At 43.9% G+C, this 15,534-nt stretch overlaps 1 protein-coding gene across 1 annotated transcript in view; it reads right to left on the bottom strand.

Annotated features, from left to right (window-relative positions):
• The window catches only part of LOC147891924 (metal ion-binding protein), a 127,970-nt gene that overhangs the window by 101,882 nt on the left and 10,554 nt on the right, over positions 1-15,534 (bottom strand). The window contains exons 2-10 of the mRNA XM_087387943.1: positions 9,725-9,856; positions 9,250-9,321; positions 9,059-9,129; positions 8,872-8,971; positions 8,697-8,795; positions 3,612-3,738; positions 3,206-3,336; positions 3,067-3,126; positions 2,721-2,956 (exon numbers count right to left, since the gene is read on the bottom strand). Of these exons, the coding sequence (XP_087244069.1) occupies positions 2,721-2,956; positions 3,067-3,126; positions 3,206-3,336; positions 3,612-3,738; positions 8,697-8,795; positions 8,872-8,971; positions 9,059-9,129; positions 9,250-9,321; positions 9,725-9,856 (1,028 nt within the window). The remainder of the gene's footprint in view (positions 1-2,720; positions 2,957-3,066; positions 3,127-3,205; positions 3,337-3,611; positions 3,739-8,696; positions 8,796-8,871; positions 8,972-9,058; positions 9,130-9,249; positions 9,322-9,724; positions 9,857-15,534) is intronic.

Genomic DNA, 15,534 nt, shown 5'->3' with positions numbered 1-15,534 from the left:
CCATGCCTCGGGCTTGAAGGCCTTGATACAAAATAAGACTCGAGACTCTCGAGTCAAGTACATGGTATATAGAAAAAAAGAGAGTCATGCCTCATGGTTTGAAGGTGGCATAGCAATAGAGGCCTCTCCCTCATCCTGCTGAGCCTCATCATCCTAATCCTAGTCTTGGGCCTCATCATCCTCATGCTCAGGATCATCCTCTGCTACATCACTGTTGGAGTCCTCATTTGGTTTAAATCCAAGATATGGCTCAAGGGTGCACTCTTCCCTAAACTTGTTAAGCAAATGCAAGTTTGCAATAACCTGTGCACAATTGTTCTCTTACCTGTGTGGCACTCTGCTACTACAAGGTGACACACTGCACATTGCTTTGTTATTGTGTCCATCCTGGACAGGAGTATAAGTGTTGTCGGTTCTACATCTCTCCTGTGCATTGCTGCTGCACATCTACATTAAGTACACATAAAGAAAGAAGTCTTGGATTCCACATATCACATCACTGTAAGAATTCCTAGGGTGAGATTAGTCTTTCACTGCATATACCCTCTGTCATCATTTTCTAGCATGGTATTAGAGCCCTGATGGAAGTTTGCAAGTCGTGGAGCTTGAAGGCAAGGACCTTGTGAAGGACCAAAGCTTAAGAGAATTATCTTCTACGTGTAAAGGACGGTGCCCTTGCTAGAAGGAGAGAGACTCAGGTTGACACAGATGTACGACTTTCTATCTATCTCTTTCAGTTCATTGTCATGGCAGGCAGGTATCCCCGATCTTGAACTTTGGGGAATAGGCACGTTGGATGGGACAAATTACCCCCTATGGAAGATGAAAGTCCGTCGCCTTCTAGTGGTGAGATCGACATGGGGGATTGTGACGCGAGTGGAGTTAAAAACAAAGCCCACCTTGACTCCAACCACTACAACAGCGGCGACGACAGCAGTTATAACACCGACAGATCTAGTTGCAGTGCACCATTGAGTGACGCGTGATGTGGAGACCTAGCCATAATCATTCGCACCACTATGGGTTCGGTGCTACCTCATATCCAATTGGCGGACACTTCCTTTGCTGTGTGGACCATATTGAAGGGGATGTACAAGGTGAACAACAATGCAAGGATTCTCGACCTTGAGATGGAGCTCTATGGCATAAGAATGGAGAAAGAGGACACCGTAAAACACATCATGAAGATGAAGGTGGCCAGGGACAACTCTCAGCAGTCTTTCAAGCGACGGATTGGCATGCTTCACTGGAGCTACAAACCTTTCGTCACGATGATGATAATAGGGCAAAAGGCGGCGCCAGTGACGTTTGAGGAGCTGGTGGCATTGCTTCTACAGAAGGAAGCTTGGGAACTGAAGTATGAAGGATCTAGAGAGGAGAAGGCCCTTTATGCCAAGGGCAAGGGCATGCCCAAGAAGAAGGATGTCAAATTTGAGAAAGATGGGCACACTTTTGGGCGATGAGAATAAGAAAAGACGAAAACAAAAAAAGAAGTGCTTGTATTGTGATATGCCAAGACATTTTGCAAAGGACTGCAGAAAAAAGGCGGCGGATCAGAAGAAGAAGAAAAATAAAGACTCCAATCAAGATTAAGAGAAGACAAAAGCACATGTGGATTGAGACAGGGACACTTACAAGAGGACAAAGTGTGCTGAAGCCAAAGACATACTTAAATGTTTGAGGGCTCGTTTGGAGCTCATGGTCGAGGTATTATCGAATTCCATTAGATTGGACCTATTTACCAAGGGGGTTCTTCTACAGAGAGCTGGACCTAGAGGAGCAAGAGCCACCGCTCAACAAACCAAAAGATGAAGACAATTGTAAGGTTTTCCATAGGGCTCCATCATGGGAGCTGAGCTGATGGAATTCCGTTTGGATTGGACCTATGTACCAAGAGGGTTCTTTTGCAAAGAGTTGGACCTAGAGGAGTAGGAGCCACTGGTCAAGAGACCAAAAGACGACGATGACTTCGAGGTTTTACCCTTACATCCCCCTTAGAAATCTCTAACCACTAACAAAAACATAAGGTCATGGGTGGTCCAGCCTAGGCCCTAAGGCTTTGACCTACCACAAATAACTTATTAATCATCCTAACTAGCAAATATAGTGCATCACTTCACTTTTCTAACAATATATACAGAAATTTTGGATTTAGAACCACAATTGATGTCCTTGATCACAAGATCAAAGGATTGGGGCCTAGGCCTCTCATTTGGCCATAGAGAACCATTATTGATGGGAGGTGTGCATATTCAAGGGCATGAAATGCAACAAGACAGTTGAATCCTGGATGGGCAGCAAGAAATTTACTTTAAGCTTGTGACACCTCCGCTTTAGAGCATGGACAAACTATTTCCCAAGTAAGCCCTAGAGGTCTTGGATGCCTATGCCAAGTATGCAGCCCTTCAATGCAGGGTACAAAATCTCCAGAACAGGCATGTGGCTTTGCTTTTGTGTGTCTGCTGGTTACTCTACATAAAGCATCATTTAGCAAGGATTCGTTCTCATTGGCTTAGCAATCCATAGGCTTCCAATTAACAAGCTATTTGTTCACAGTGCACACTAATCTTTTGTTGAGAAAGAGGTGAATCATTCCCGCACACTGTTCTTTTGCTCTCCGATTACACAATAAGACCTTACTTAGCACAATTAGGAAACGAGAATAGACGCTTCACTCAAAAATCCTACACTCTAGGGCAAGATGCAAGATGATTCCAAACCTGCGCAGAATACTGTATAGTTCAGGCCTTGCTTTCATCCAATCTTGAAAACTGCTTTTTCCAGGAGACTGGGGAGTAAGAGCACATTGGTCCATGTGTATATACACTGCAAAACATATGAGAAAATAATAGCGCTCCAAGTATTCAACAAAAAAAGACAGTGCAGCTTCCCTTTTTCTTTCATCTGCCTGTCGCTGAATGCTGTTACGATACCCTGCTATGGCCTCTCGCAAATTCTGCATTAGGAAAATAATATTTATTGTAAAGTTTTTAAACTAAAACGGGATGGACTAGGCATATTAAAAGGTTTTCAAGGAACGATAGGTAGCCTTTTCAGACAACATACCTGCATTGCAGAGCACTTATCTATGACTCGGTCAACTTGCCGTTTTCCTTCAACTCCTCCCTGCAGGGAAAAAGTATCATTCTCCACCACACGCTTTCACGAATTCAGTTCTAAGATATCAATAATCTGTTTTCCTTACCTCCAAGACACGGATAAGACTGCGGATGACTGTGTATTCACCTCTCCTAATTGCCTCTTCTGAATCAGGTACATCCTGGCACAAGCCTCCCACTTGAAGTATCTGTCCTAGGGAGCTGGTTCTAGTTATTCCTGTCAAAGCCATGACAATCCATGACTTTCCAGTATCAGAAATCTTGATTCGTCCACATAAAGCATAATGAGAGTGAAGTTTTCAGCCTTATCGGAATCACACACAGGAGTACATTGCATTAACGTCACCTTGCATACCAGAGACTACCTTGCCAAAGAGTCTGTACATTGTGTTATAAACAAATTCCCTCACCATACGTTGCCCAAATCATTTCTACTTTCTCACGAGCACACAATCTGAACCATAAGAGAATCAATTAACACTGAATTTGCACCTGAAAGTCCAATTCGTTTTAAATAGACAAGTGTGGCAACCACCATGCCAGTCGTCGTGCGACCTCGCCCCATTTGACAGTTAAAAACTATTGCTGTGTCAGTCTCTACCTGCGATACATGTTGCACCTGTGGCAGGTAGGGAGTCGTCCAAGCTATCAAATATTCCCGATTTACAATCATTTCTAACCATTAATAGCTTTTCAAATCTTAAAAATGTAACGAAAAGTAATCTCTTAAAAGTAACTAAAAACACATGAACACATGACATATTGAATCCACAGTGACTAGTTAAAAGGATTCAACTTGCCCCTGCCTTGGCTTTCTGCCAAGGAGGCTGTGACAAGTGGATGGTGTGCAGCTAGGTTAGCACTTTATCAAGCTATGTATACAAGTTAATAGTTATAAGCAAGAAACCACCTAGCATACCCACTCATGCTGTGAATGTGCAGAGCAAATCAATCAAAACCTGCTTGCTCTTCTATGACTATGTGCATCCGCTACAAGGACCTACCATTCTAGAACTAATCTTAATCAGTGCCTGTGCAATGATCACCTTTATCTTACGATCCACTAGGGCAGAATCCACGACAAACCATAGGATCCACATGATAATCAATTATACGGGCATCATTGATCAGATAATAGTATTATTGCCATGTAAATTAATGTCAAAAAAAGCTGAGGCCTATCTGGAAGTTGGCATCATAAACGTCAAGCGTTGTATTGACTTGGGAAATGTTCACTCTCAAGCTCCAAACCCATTTTCCCCACCATGCATAGTCTGCACTGCATGCCTAAATGTCTTTTCATGTCATGACGCCCATGCCTAGGTGCAAGTTAAATATGTAAATTTTAATGTATCACACATAAGTTAATATAGACCCCCTACTTATGAGTTTGTATGGCTTTCTTGGAAAGGAAGGGAGAGTCAGCAATGGCAAAGGCTAGCACAAAAAAGAAAAACCTAATCAGAGGTCTGTACAAAGACAAAATTTCCTTACCTTGGTTTAGAGAAAGAAGTGTTTTACATGGAACTATGCCAAGGTGCCAAATTAACTCATCCAATGACTGAAACAAACTGACCCCTAGAGAAAAGCAAAAACACATCCACAAATATTGCTAAAGGAACCATTTTTGGAGTACTGCAGGCATCTCCTTACAAATCCCATTTTTATAGCAAAAAATATGAAATCGCTCCTTTAAAAGTTTATCAAGGTTCTAGAAAACTATTTGAAGCATACTCTAGTACTAAAGTCTGGTAAGGACAATCTGGCCCGACGCTGTCAGCTGTCAGCCAACTGCTGTTGCAGCATGTAAAGCCAGCCCTTAGCAGCCATCGTTGGTTGCTTCTGGTGCTGACCCTGCAGCCCACCTGGCAGCCCTTGCACATCCTGCAGTACCTCTGTTGTACCTGCCATACCAGGTCCTGCTGCTGCTTCCGACCAGTTGTTCGCTCTTTGTCACAGCCCTTCTCCTGCCCTTCTCTCACTGCGTACTGCTGCATCTCTTGTGCCCCCAAGCAGCACCAAATACAAGCCACTGCTGCTGGTGTGGGTGGCCCATATGGCTGCCCCAAATCAACTCTAAGAAGGATCTCTGTCTGCTGTCCATGTGGTATACATCTTGCTGCCCACATGGCAGCATCAGCCCATCCCCCTACTGATGCATCTACCGTTATGCATCCTGAGGTATCAAGCTTTCCCAATTGGGGGCTTACAGGTGGGGCATCGACTCTACTTCAAAGTAGTAGTGCAAGTGGAGACTCTCTTTTGTGAGACAGAACATTGGGATGGTCAGGATCGTGTGAGAGCCCTTCAAAAGGACAAGCTAAGCTAGGGAAAATAGTTGTACAGTGCTCCCAAACAGAGTACCTGTACACAAATTATGTGGAGACCTTCACAAGCGCCAAGTGTCAAGGGAGCCTGCAAGAGCATTGACCATGCGCAGCCAGACAACCACCTACAGCCACAAATGGAGGTGATAGCAGTAATAGCTCGCCATCATAAGCAATCCAACCACCAGAATCACCCATTGGACATGTAACTCACTACCCTCCCAGCCCATTTGATGCATCATCTAACAGCAATCTAACAGCATCCAGCCGGAAGCAGAAGCAGCAGCCATGCATGACATATTAGGGCACACCATGAGTAACAGCACCGCACAACAAAGAATGGCTAGCAGCTAGGCAACTTCACTGGCAGCCTTCCGCAGGGTACTCAACAGGCCACAGCATCCCATATATGGCAACAGACGAAGGCATCCCATGGGCATCAGATATGAGCATATTGAGGCTACTGGAATCATACCCTGGAAAAGCAGTAACATTTCTATATGGCTAATAATATATGCTCTAGTGTGTTTAATCCAGTTGATCTGAGCACCAACGCTTTAGTTATAGGCATTTTAGTATAGTCTGTTGTGGGACCTCCATGATGCATTATCCCACCTATGAATTGTATATGAATGAACAAAGCGTCATGGCAATCATTGAACAATCCCATATACATAGATGATTTTACACCCCGGTCTAGATTATAAAATGTCTTGAGGGGTCCATTGTGTAACCATCTTAGATGATAGTTAGATCACAATCCAACAAGGACATTTCTACTTCCCCTTCCTTCCCCTTTCTTCTCCTCGTCTCCTTCTCCCCCTTCCCCTTCCTTCTCCTCGTCTCATCTCATATTATGGTTGGGCTTCTTCTACCAGTGGAATCAGCCCACACATGATAAGCAGGAATATGGAGTTATTGCGTCTGAAAGCACAGAAGTTAGACGATAAAGTGCTGACATTTGCAACTCGTGATAAGGAGAGGTTAGCAACAATCCATGCTATCAAAAAGGGCACCATTATGTTTACGACAGCCACTTTCAGGGTTAAAACTGACCAACAGACTCTCAATTACTTCCTGCCTTAGTCTACTCTTTCTCCCAAGCACATACTTTTTTTTTGGGTGAAATACACACACACAACACATATATGGTACAAGAATAGAATATTCCTAGCACCCTCTTCAGCCTTCAACTTGGCGTTGGAGGAGTTACATTCTTCCCACATAGCTGGTTATATTGGACTCAACAAGATATATGGTGAGGAAGGATTGTATTGATCATGTCAAGAGCTATGTAGCATACCAACAAAATAGGGATTCAACCCAACCACCGTCACGCCTGCTTCAGCCACTCCCTACCCATGACGGTAAATGGACAGACATCAGCATGGGACTTCATCACTAGGTTACCTACCATAACTAAAGGGAAAAACCATACCATGGTAGGATCACAAACGTTGCCCCAAAGAAGACTACGTATTCTGCCTCACCGGTTTCAGCACAATTTATGGAGTTTATTTGAAGTCACAAGATCTTCCGCAAGTCACTGTTAGTGATAGAGATGACAAGTTTATGGGGAACTTTAGGTGGGAGCTCTTTGTCATCATGGGCACTTAGACTACCCCCAATACTTCTCACCATCCTAAAACCGATGAAGACAGAAAGGGTGGATAAATGGGTGCAAGAGTACCTTAGATTCTCCTGCCACGATACTCAAAAGGTCTGGGATAAATGGCTATGTTTGGCAGTTTGCTATACACTACCACGTATCCATCCATTGGTATGAGTCCTTATGAGCTCTTGTATGGCTGCAAACCTAGAGTACCCATCAGCATTGGAGACCAGGACACTAGGACTCCTCTTGTGAAGGAAATGTTAACTGAAATGGAAGGCCTTGCTTCAGCATGCAAAACGGCCACAGCACTGCAGAAGATGACGGCATGTGGACTCTGGAGTTCAAGAACGAGACATAATATATCTTAAGCTACACAAGGATAGATATGCATTCATAAAGGGAAGCACTAATCCTAATTTGCTTCTAGGATTTAAGGACCATATACCGTGATTAGGAGAGCAAGCTTGGTACTTATGAGCTTAAATTGCCATCAACATCTCGTATTTACAATGTATGTCATGTTTTTCTTGTCAAGAAATGCATTGGGCCTGGCATGCCAGTTTTAGAGGAGCTGCCACCTAGGGAATGATAATAGACATATTCCGTGTATCCTGAGAAAATATCAGGCTACAGAGAGCCATGTCTTAAGGTGTAAAACTTCGACTTACTTCAAGGTTAAGCGGTAAGGCTTACCTGAGGATGAGGCTACTTGGGAACCATCCTCAATTGTGGATCAATAATCTCCCTCATGAGATGGCCATCTGCTGTTCATGTTTTGGCTGATATTGGAGCTGCTCATCCGTACACAAGCAGTACATTCTTGGAGCTCATTCCTAGCACTGATTTGTCTTTTGGGCCACTGTTACTGCCCTCATTGTGTATGCCCATTTTGAGGACATATGTCTGCGATGGCTGGTAAGGTAGGGCTTGTCAAGTAGATAGATCTAGTGTGCTTAATCATGTTAATCTGAGCATCAGAGCTTTTGTGGGACCTCCATGAGGCATTATCCCATATATGAATTATATATGGATGTGGGAAGCCATGTGGCAATCATTGCATAAACCCATATACATTGATGATTTTACACCCCAGTCTGGATCTGCAATATGTCCAGAAGGGTCCATTGTGTACCCATCATGGCTGTAACATGCTACCATTGCATTATTCGAGATCACAATCCATCAAGAATCTTTCTCCTCAGAACCAATAAGATAAATGCTTTCTTTGCAGAAGGCAGGGGGCACACAGGAAGGGAAGGTGTGCAACCCAGTGATGTGTCGCCTTAAACATCAAAGAGAGCACATCCACAGAAACGTTCACAAAAAACACAATGTACAACTTGAACCTTCTAACAAGGCAAGGCATGTTTACAGTCTTAACTGCCTATTCTGTCAAATACTCACAGAATCATGTACCATATATGAGACCGAACTTATTAGGAATATCACCAGAATTGTGAAATCTGTACACTCCATCATTATCCCACGAGTTTTGCTATTTCAATTACTTAACCTTTTTATACACTTTTTATCTCACGAACGTTAATTAAGCCACTCATCAAGGTTCATGATCTGCTCAATAACTTGAAAAACCCCAAAAAGGCTTCAAGGGTTCTACGACAAAGTCCACCTTACCAACAGATCAAAGTCTCTCTCTTTTGGAGACTTCTCATCCGTGATGGGTACTCGCTCATAATCAACGAGGTATCCTTCAGATTGCAAACTCTCATACACCTGCAGAGAACGTCTCTATTAAAAATACTTTCCAAGAAGCATGAGAAATGAAATCAAACTTTCAAATAATACGTACCTCAAGTGGAGTCTGTACAGAATCCAAACATACAGGCTCCCACTGGTCCACCATCTGGCCATCTGGTAATTCATCATTTACTAGCACCTTACTTGTGAAGCTGAACCATGCAAAAGATTAACCAGGATTGTCAACTCTGGCAGTTTAAAAATTGATAACCTCGTTGCATATTCAAGAAAACATGTACCGAGCAGATTCTTGCAAAATGTCTTCTTTTAACCGAGCTTCCATCTGTTCCACCCTTGCCCGGTTGATTCCCTGGAAATGAAAGAGGTTAAATTTCCCTTGGAAGTATAAAAGAAGATACAAGACAAGCACATGCAGACTTTAAAACTTATTTCTTCTGTGAAAAATGTTTACCTGAAAAAGTACACTCACCGTATATTCAAGGTTTGTGAAGGGGCGCTCCACTTCACGAAGAACATAGGGTCGTCCATTGATATATATAACCTTAACAAGATAATCACCTCACCTTAATGAGTAATACAAGCAAATAACTCGCGGCCAATTATATTTGCTGCTGCAGATTCAGAAATCTACAGATTCAACAGCCAGATCAAAACTCAAGTTTATAAAGGATATTGAAATAATAGTCATAGAAAATAAGCTTTCCCTCTGCCAGATTTCCCCCCGGCTTTTAAGGCTAGAGTTTTTGGAATGACAGGACAGTTGTATGCAGGAGAAATTGGTAACGCTTATGAACTCATACCAAAAAAACACGTTTAGGGGGGATTAAGACGAAAGTTGACAGCATCTAATGTAGACTCGGTCTATTCAAATTTGGGGAGATCTCCATGAATAGCTAGTTAGTTTGAACAGAAGGCCATATAAAGATCCCCGGTGTCTCTCTTACAGGTTCTTCTCGAAGATTGTGCCAAAGGACGTGTCGCTGGGACCCATGCTTGCCTGCCCCCACTAAATCAAGCACCGTTCGAATACCTTCAATTGTTGGGATCGCTACCCCATAAACAGGTAGACAGCCAACCTGTGATGAGACAAAATATTGTAAGATGATGCTATGTGCCTAATGCGATCTTTAAAAGACTAGGAAAATTTCATCTTGCTTTTCATTTCTGTTTAACGCAAATCACTTCCATTGGACACAACAAATGAAACAGTTCCTTTATTGAGGCCTCAAACATGGTCAAAAGAGGACACAACCTGCTTTAAATTGATCCAATCTAGTAAACAAGGAAAACAACACACAAATATTCAGGGCTTAGAGACAAAAAATTTTCTAGATCTTTGTGATTATTGGGTTTTTGGTTCCTCAAAATCAACATAGATAATACTCTCCAGTGTCTAATCTTGAAGTCCTGAAAGAACTGTCAACACAAACAATCCCAAATATGGGTTGTTCATCCGCATGTCTGCCCCTTCTCAATTGCTGCAAGCGCTAGGAACAATAGCAGCTTGCAAGTTGACTTTGAATAGGAAATTGTTCTTCTGATTTGCGCTCTCTTTCCTGATTAATCGCAAGGATTTCATAACACTACTTGGGCCGCTTCAAATCACATGCAAACAGCTCCCAATTTCCAGATTGTGAGTATGCAGCTCAAATCACAATCTAAGTAGAACTCTTTCGAAACTTGAGCTGATCCAAAAAGCACGGATTTTGCCAAATTTATGGGGCTGCCTGCAAATCAATCAAAATTCTGGGAGTACCTGCAAATCAAACCGCTTGGACTCTATTCACTAATTTGTGATGAATTTGTTTGGCTGAAGCAAGCTGAACTGATTCACAATCAATTTACAGCTTTCTTGGTTGGATCTTTTGCGTTGAAAATCTACCTTCTCCAAATCACTACTGTCCTTTCAATCCACAAGTACTTTGGATCCGTTGTCACCAGGGAGAGTGACAGGCTGAGCTCTGATACCACTGAAATCAGACCAGAAACCCTATCTGTTATCAGCCCAGAAATCCTAAAAACAAATCACTTCTGGTAGAAACGCAGCTGGATCCTCAATTCGCAGCAAATAATCTCCAAGACAGATTTCGAATTTTACAGATAATAAGGAAAAACAGCATCTGATAGCTTCATCTGACGGGGAGCAGCAGCAGATTTTTCTGGGAACAAAACAAACTGAGAGAGGGGGGAAAAGAAAAGAGAAAGCACGCACTAGGGCCTAGAAATAAGTGCTGGACACCCCCGAACATCTTTATTGCAATAGAATAAAGTTTGAACAAATGGCTCATAAAAGAGCATGAGGCCTCATCCATGCTCCGCCCAGATGCAGAGAGGAGTTTGAGTGCCAGCCCCTTATGCGGCACCCAGAGATCAGAGATCAAGAGGGGCGTATGCTCAGACAGCGGACTCACATTGGTTGGGCACAGTGGGACAGTGGTCCAGAGGGTTCTTTGGCCATTGGAGCAAACTACCTATGGAGACAGAGGCGAAGCTTGATGCCCTAGCGCATCTGCGCGGGGCAGGGCAGCGGATGGGCAAGATTGACTTAGCCATTCCTGAGTCCTGGTGGGAAGGACTTATGTTTGGAGAGACAGCAGATGGTTGGGGCAGTTTCCCGGTACTGGTGTTCCCTTGAGGATGTTGATGCAGCGTGGCAGCAAGCACCCCGGCTTCTTCCGTGTAGGACCTGTGGAGGCCTACTTCAGCCACTCATTGAGAGTGACCCCGAGATGGATGGGAGTCTTGATGGAATACACTGGCAGATGATCAAAGTGGTAGGACGTTTGGGGAAGGAGTGGCACATTGACCCTCCCAGTATCTCAAAGCAAGATGCCTCTAGATGGCGCCTTTGGCTGTGGAAGGGTAGACCCTTGAGGGAGGTCCAGTGGGATCCGGGAGAGTGGTTCTAGCCCTCCAAGGGCGGCCTAGCTGAGCCGGTGGATGAGGTGCCCTTCTTTTCCTACACCACACAGATTGGTAGGAGGCTTCAAATGGACTCATCGAGGTGGACCCCCTCGAGGGAAGACATTGGGTGACCTAGAGAGTGTCCCGGGATGTGCGCTTCAAGTTTCGGACGCAGTTGTGGTCCAGCTTGCGGCCGAGGAAGATTTCATACTTCTTCTGGCTGGTTGGCCGCCCACGGAGACTTGCCCATCGGCCCGTGGTTGGAGCAAATGCGAGTGGAGGGACAAAGCCATTGTTGCTTCAATGGTGTCCTGAAGACTATCCCGATTGCCTGTGGAGCTGTCGTAGCATAGCGAGGATCTGGATGGGAGCCCTCAGGATCATGACACGTATGCAAAGTTTTCATAGAGACTACACCTGGGTGATGGTAGCTTGGTTGACAGAGGGAGGACACCCGTTTCAGATTGATGAGATTTCCCCAGCCTACCGGATACAGAGTCAGAGCATCCAGAGGATTGCACTCCACGAGGCAATCCCCCCTGACAGCCTAACTACTCCTCCTAGGGAGAACAGTGTTTGGGAGGTGTTAAGCATCACGGCTTGGAACATTTGGGTGGCTCGCTGCAATCTTATGATGGGTGAGTGAAACCGGCCTCTAATCACTCAGAGGGCAGTAGAACTAAACCTTCAATCACTTCGGCACTTATTTACAGCTCACAAAGCATATATCACAACCATTAACCATTGCATGATCACCATTTGGCATTTACCCATTTGTTCACAAACAAAACCACTGAAAAAGGGATGGAGGCTAGAATGCCCTGCTCAACAAACATAGACAAGTGCACCCGATTGGCCCCAAACACCGTGGCGCCCCTTTTGGTATTTCTTTATATTTCACAGTGAAATGATTACAAGTTGCATTTGGGAGACCTTCCCTGCAACTAGGCACGCAGCCCCAATTCATTGAGCCTTCGCCAGGCTTTCAAGCATAGAACACCATCACATAAGTGCACTTGACCCATAGGCTCAACCCAAAGGCATTCTCTTTTCCGAGTGCAGTTCCATTGGCTGTCTAGATGCAATCACATTGCACCCCAGCTGCACTCACTTTGAGTGGTTTCCAGATGGCATTCACAAAGCTTTTCAAAGCTCCAAAATAAAATCAGCAAAGTACCCAACCAAAGAATGACTCATGTAGCACTACCTGGGCACCTGTGAACCAAGAAAGAGGTGGCACACGAGGCCAACCAATAGCTTATGGCAAAAAGAAATTGCAGCAACAAAATCACAACTCACCAAGCCCTTAAAACTCTAACCAAGTCCTCAATCGCCAAGAGGACATAGTAGCCAATGCCCAATTGCATTCTCAGCCAAAGAGGAGTGCAAAGGCATGAAGAAAGAGCATTTACAAGAGCTAACCAGCAAGAATTCCACTGAAAAATGCGAAAAGTGGAGAAGTTTCATCGCCGAAAAGTCCTCCAAAACCGAGAAAAACCAGTCAACTAGCGCGTGGGACCACTTGAAATTCAACAGAAAGCTGTAGCTTTGCAAGAGGAGAGACCCAGGAGGCTATAGAAGCAAAAAGGTCCAGAAAATTCCACTTTTGCCAATTCGACCAGCAAAAGAAGTGCTCAGCTCTGCCCATTCTACCAAACGCACGGAGTGAAAAGCATATCACTACGAAGGGGAGGCAGAGGGGAAGCCATCGGGCCAAACGGAAGTCAAGGAATCAAAACAGGTGAGGAGTTATGAAGAAAAACGGAATTCAGCTGAAGGAGGCTGAAAAACCAGTCCAAAATCTCAACAAAGGAAAAAGATGAGAGAGAAAACCACACATGTGAAGTTTAGAAGGCCCAAGAATCACACGTGTGAAGTTTAGAAGGCCCAGGAATGGCAAAGGAGCATATAGAAGGCACTAGAGCCACCTAGAACTCTAGGGGGGCCACTGAAGGTACATGGCCCTCTAGCAGGCCCATTAAAAATGCAACATCATCATTTCCCAACAACCACTCTTTTAATTGCTTGGAATGCCTTTGGGCCTAGGAAATAATTACGCTTATATGCTAGGCACCATGCCGCGTTTAATTACACATTATTAAGCCCACGCTTGGACTTTTAAAACAAAGTTGTCACGGTCTTGTAGTACATTAAAGTACTTAGAATTTCACACCCCCGTGACATACCCCTCTCTTGAAACAGCAAACCACAGTTTGCTGCCCCAAAACACAAGAGCGAGCATGAAATATAGCATGAAAGAGTATACAAGAAAGCCGCAGCTATAGTATACAGAGACAGTGAAAATATGGCTAGGAGAGGCATGCATCCATCCATATACACTACTCAAAATCTATGTGATCCTTGGCGATCAATAGTCAAGATGCATCAATATCATGAAGTCTCACAGCAGAAATACTGTCAGCTTAGTACCTCGGATGAAACATACAGTGTCATCAAGCGACCTCATAAAATCACAGTGAGTCCGTCTATACTGAGGGAGTAGGCGTGCTACCCCCTCTCTCAAACACCAAGTAATGCTCCAGATGCTCGCTCTGCTGAACTACATGTAGGAGCCTAGACCGCAGTTGGCTCTAACTGGAAAGCGTCAAGGTAAAGCTGCAATATCCCAGGTGAATCTACCAGTTCACCTTCCTCCATCCATTTCGCATCAAGTGATGGGTAATTTTGAAATTTTACCAAGTAGCGACGGATAACTTTACCCTTGAGCTTTCTATCTCTGTGTGCCAGAATCTGCTCTGGGACCAGAAGTTCATCCCGTTCTTTCACTTCAGGTTGTACCTCATCAGGTAAATCCTCGGGAACATCTCCATGATAATGCTTTAACAAGCTCACATGAAAGGCATTATGTATCTTCCGATGCGGAGGCAACTTCAGACTGTAAGCTACCTCGTTTATCTTTTCAGAAACTTGGAAAGGACCATAGTAAGGCATGTTCAGCTTTGTGTACAACCTTTCCTTGCCTTTCTTATTTTTCAGCCTTGCCTTCTGAAAACGCAGCAAAACCCAATCACCTTCTATGAATAACAATTCCTTGCGGTGCTTATCCTACCGCTCTTTTCTACTTGTCCTGACTTCTTTGCAAGGCATATTTGATCTTCTTGTAAGCCTCTTCAAGGCTTTCCACAAAACGCTCAGCTTCGAAGATTTTCTCTTTTGTATGCAAAATGGGAGGTATCTTCCTCGCACCTTCCACTATTTCAAAAGGTGCTTCACCTATGGATGTGTGCCCCGTATTATTGTAAGCATATTCCAGCAAAGGCAAATAATGCTCCCATTTGCTTTTGTGGTCTAAGACATAGCATTTAAACATATCCAAGATGGTAGAGTTTTCCTGCTCCGATTGTCCATCAGACTGAGGGTGAAAAGATGACGAAAAATTCAGTGTAGTGCCCATATTTTCAAACAGCCCTCTCCAAAAGAGGCTGGTGATCCTCAGATCTCTATCACTGATTATGGATTCAAGGTACTTGAAGACATGCTGCAGAAACAATTTGGCCATTTGATCTGCTGTGATTTTCTTTCTTACTAGCACAAAGTGGGCTTGTTTGCTAAACCTGCAAATTATTGTCCACAATCCATCATGTCCAGTAGGAGTACGTGGAAGATCAAACACAAAATCCATAGCTATGCTTTGCCATGGTCTATCCGGAATTGGCAAAGGTTGTAACAACCCAGGTGCCTTCTACCTGTCAAACTTTACTTTCTGACAAACCATGCATGTTCTCACATATTCTTCCACATCTTTCCTCAAAGATGGCCAATAAAAGTATTGCTCCACTGTTGTAATTGTTGTTGTAATTCCCCTATGTCCTGCATATGGAGGAGCATG

The sequence above is a fragment of the Dipteris shenzhenensis genome, chromosome 17 (genome assembly GCF_047967505.1).
Source record: "Dipteris shenzhenensis isolate YYH24624 ecotype China chromosome 17, Dip_SZ_1.0, whole genome shotgun sequence".
Lineage (NCBI taxonomy): Eukaryota > Viridiplantae > Streptophyta > Polypodiopsida > Gleicheniales > Dipteridaceae > Dipteris > Dipteris shenzhenensis.
This window is presented reverse-complemented; position numbering and strand designations above follow the sequence as displayed.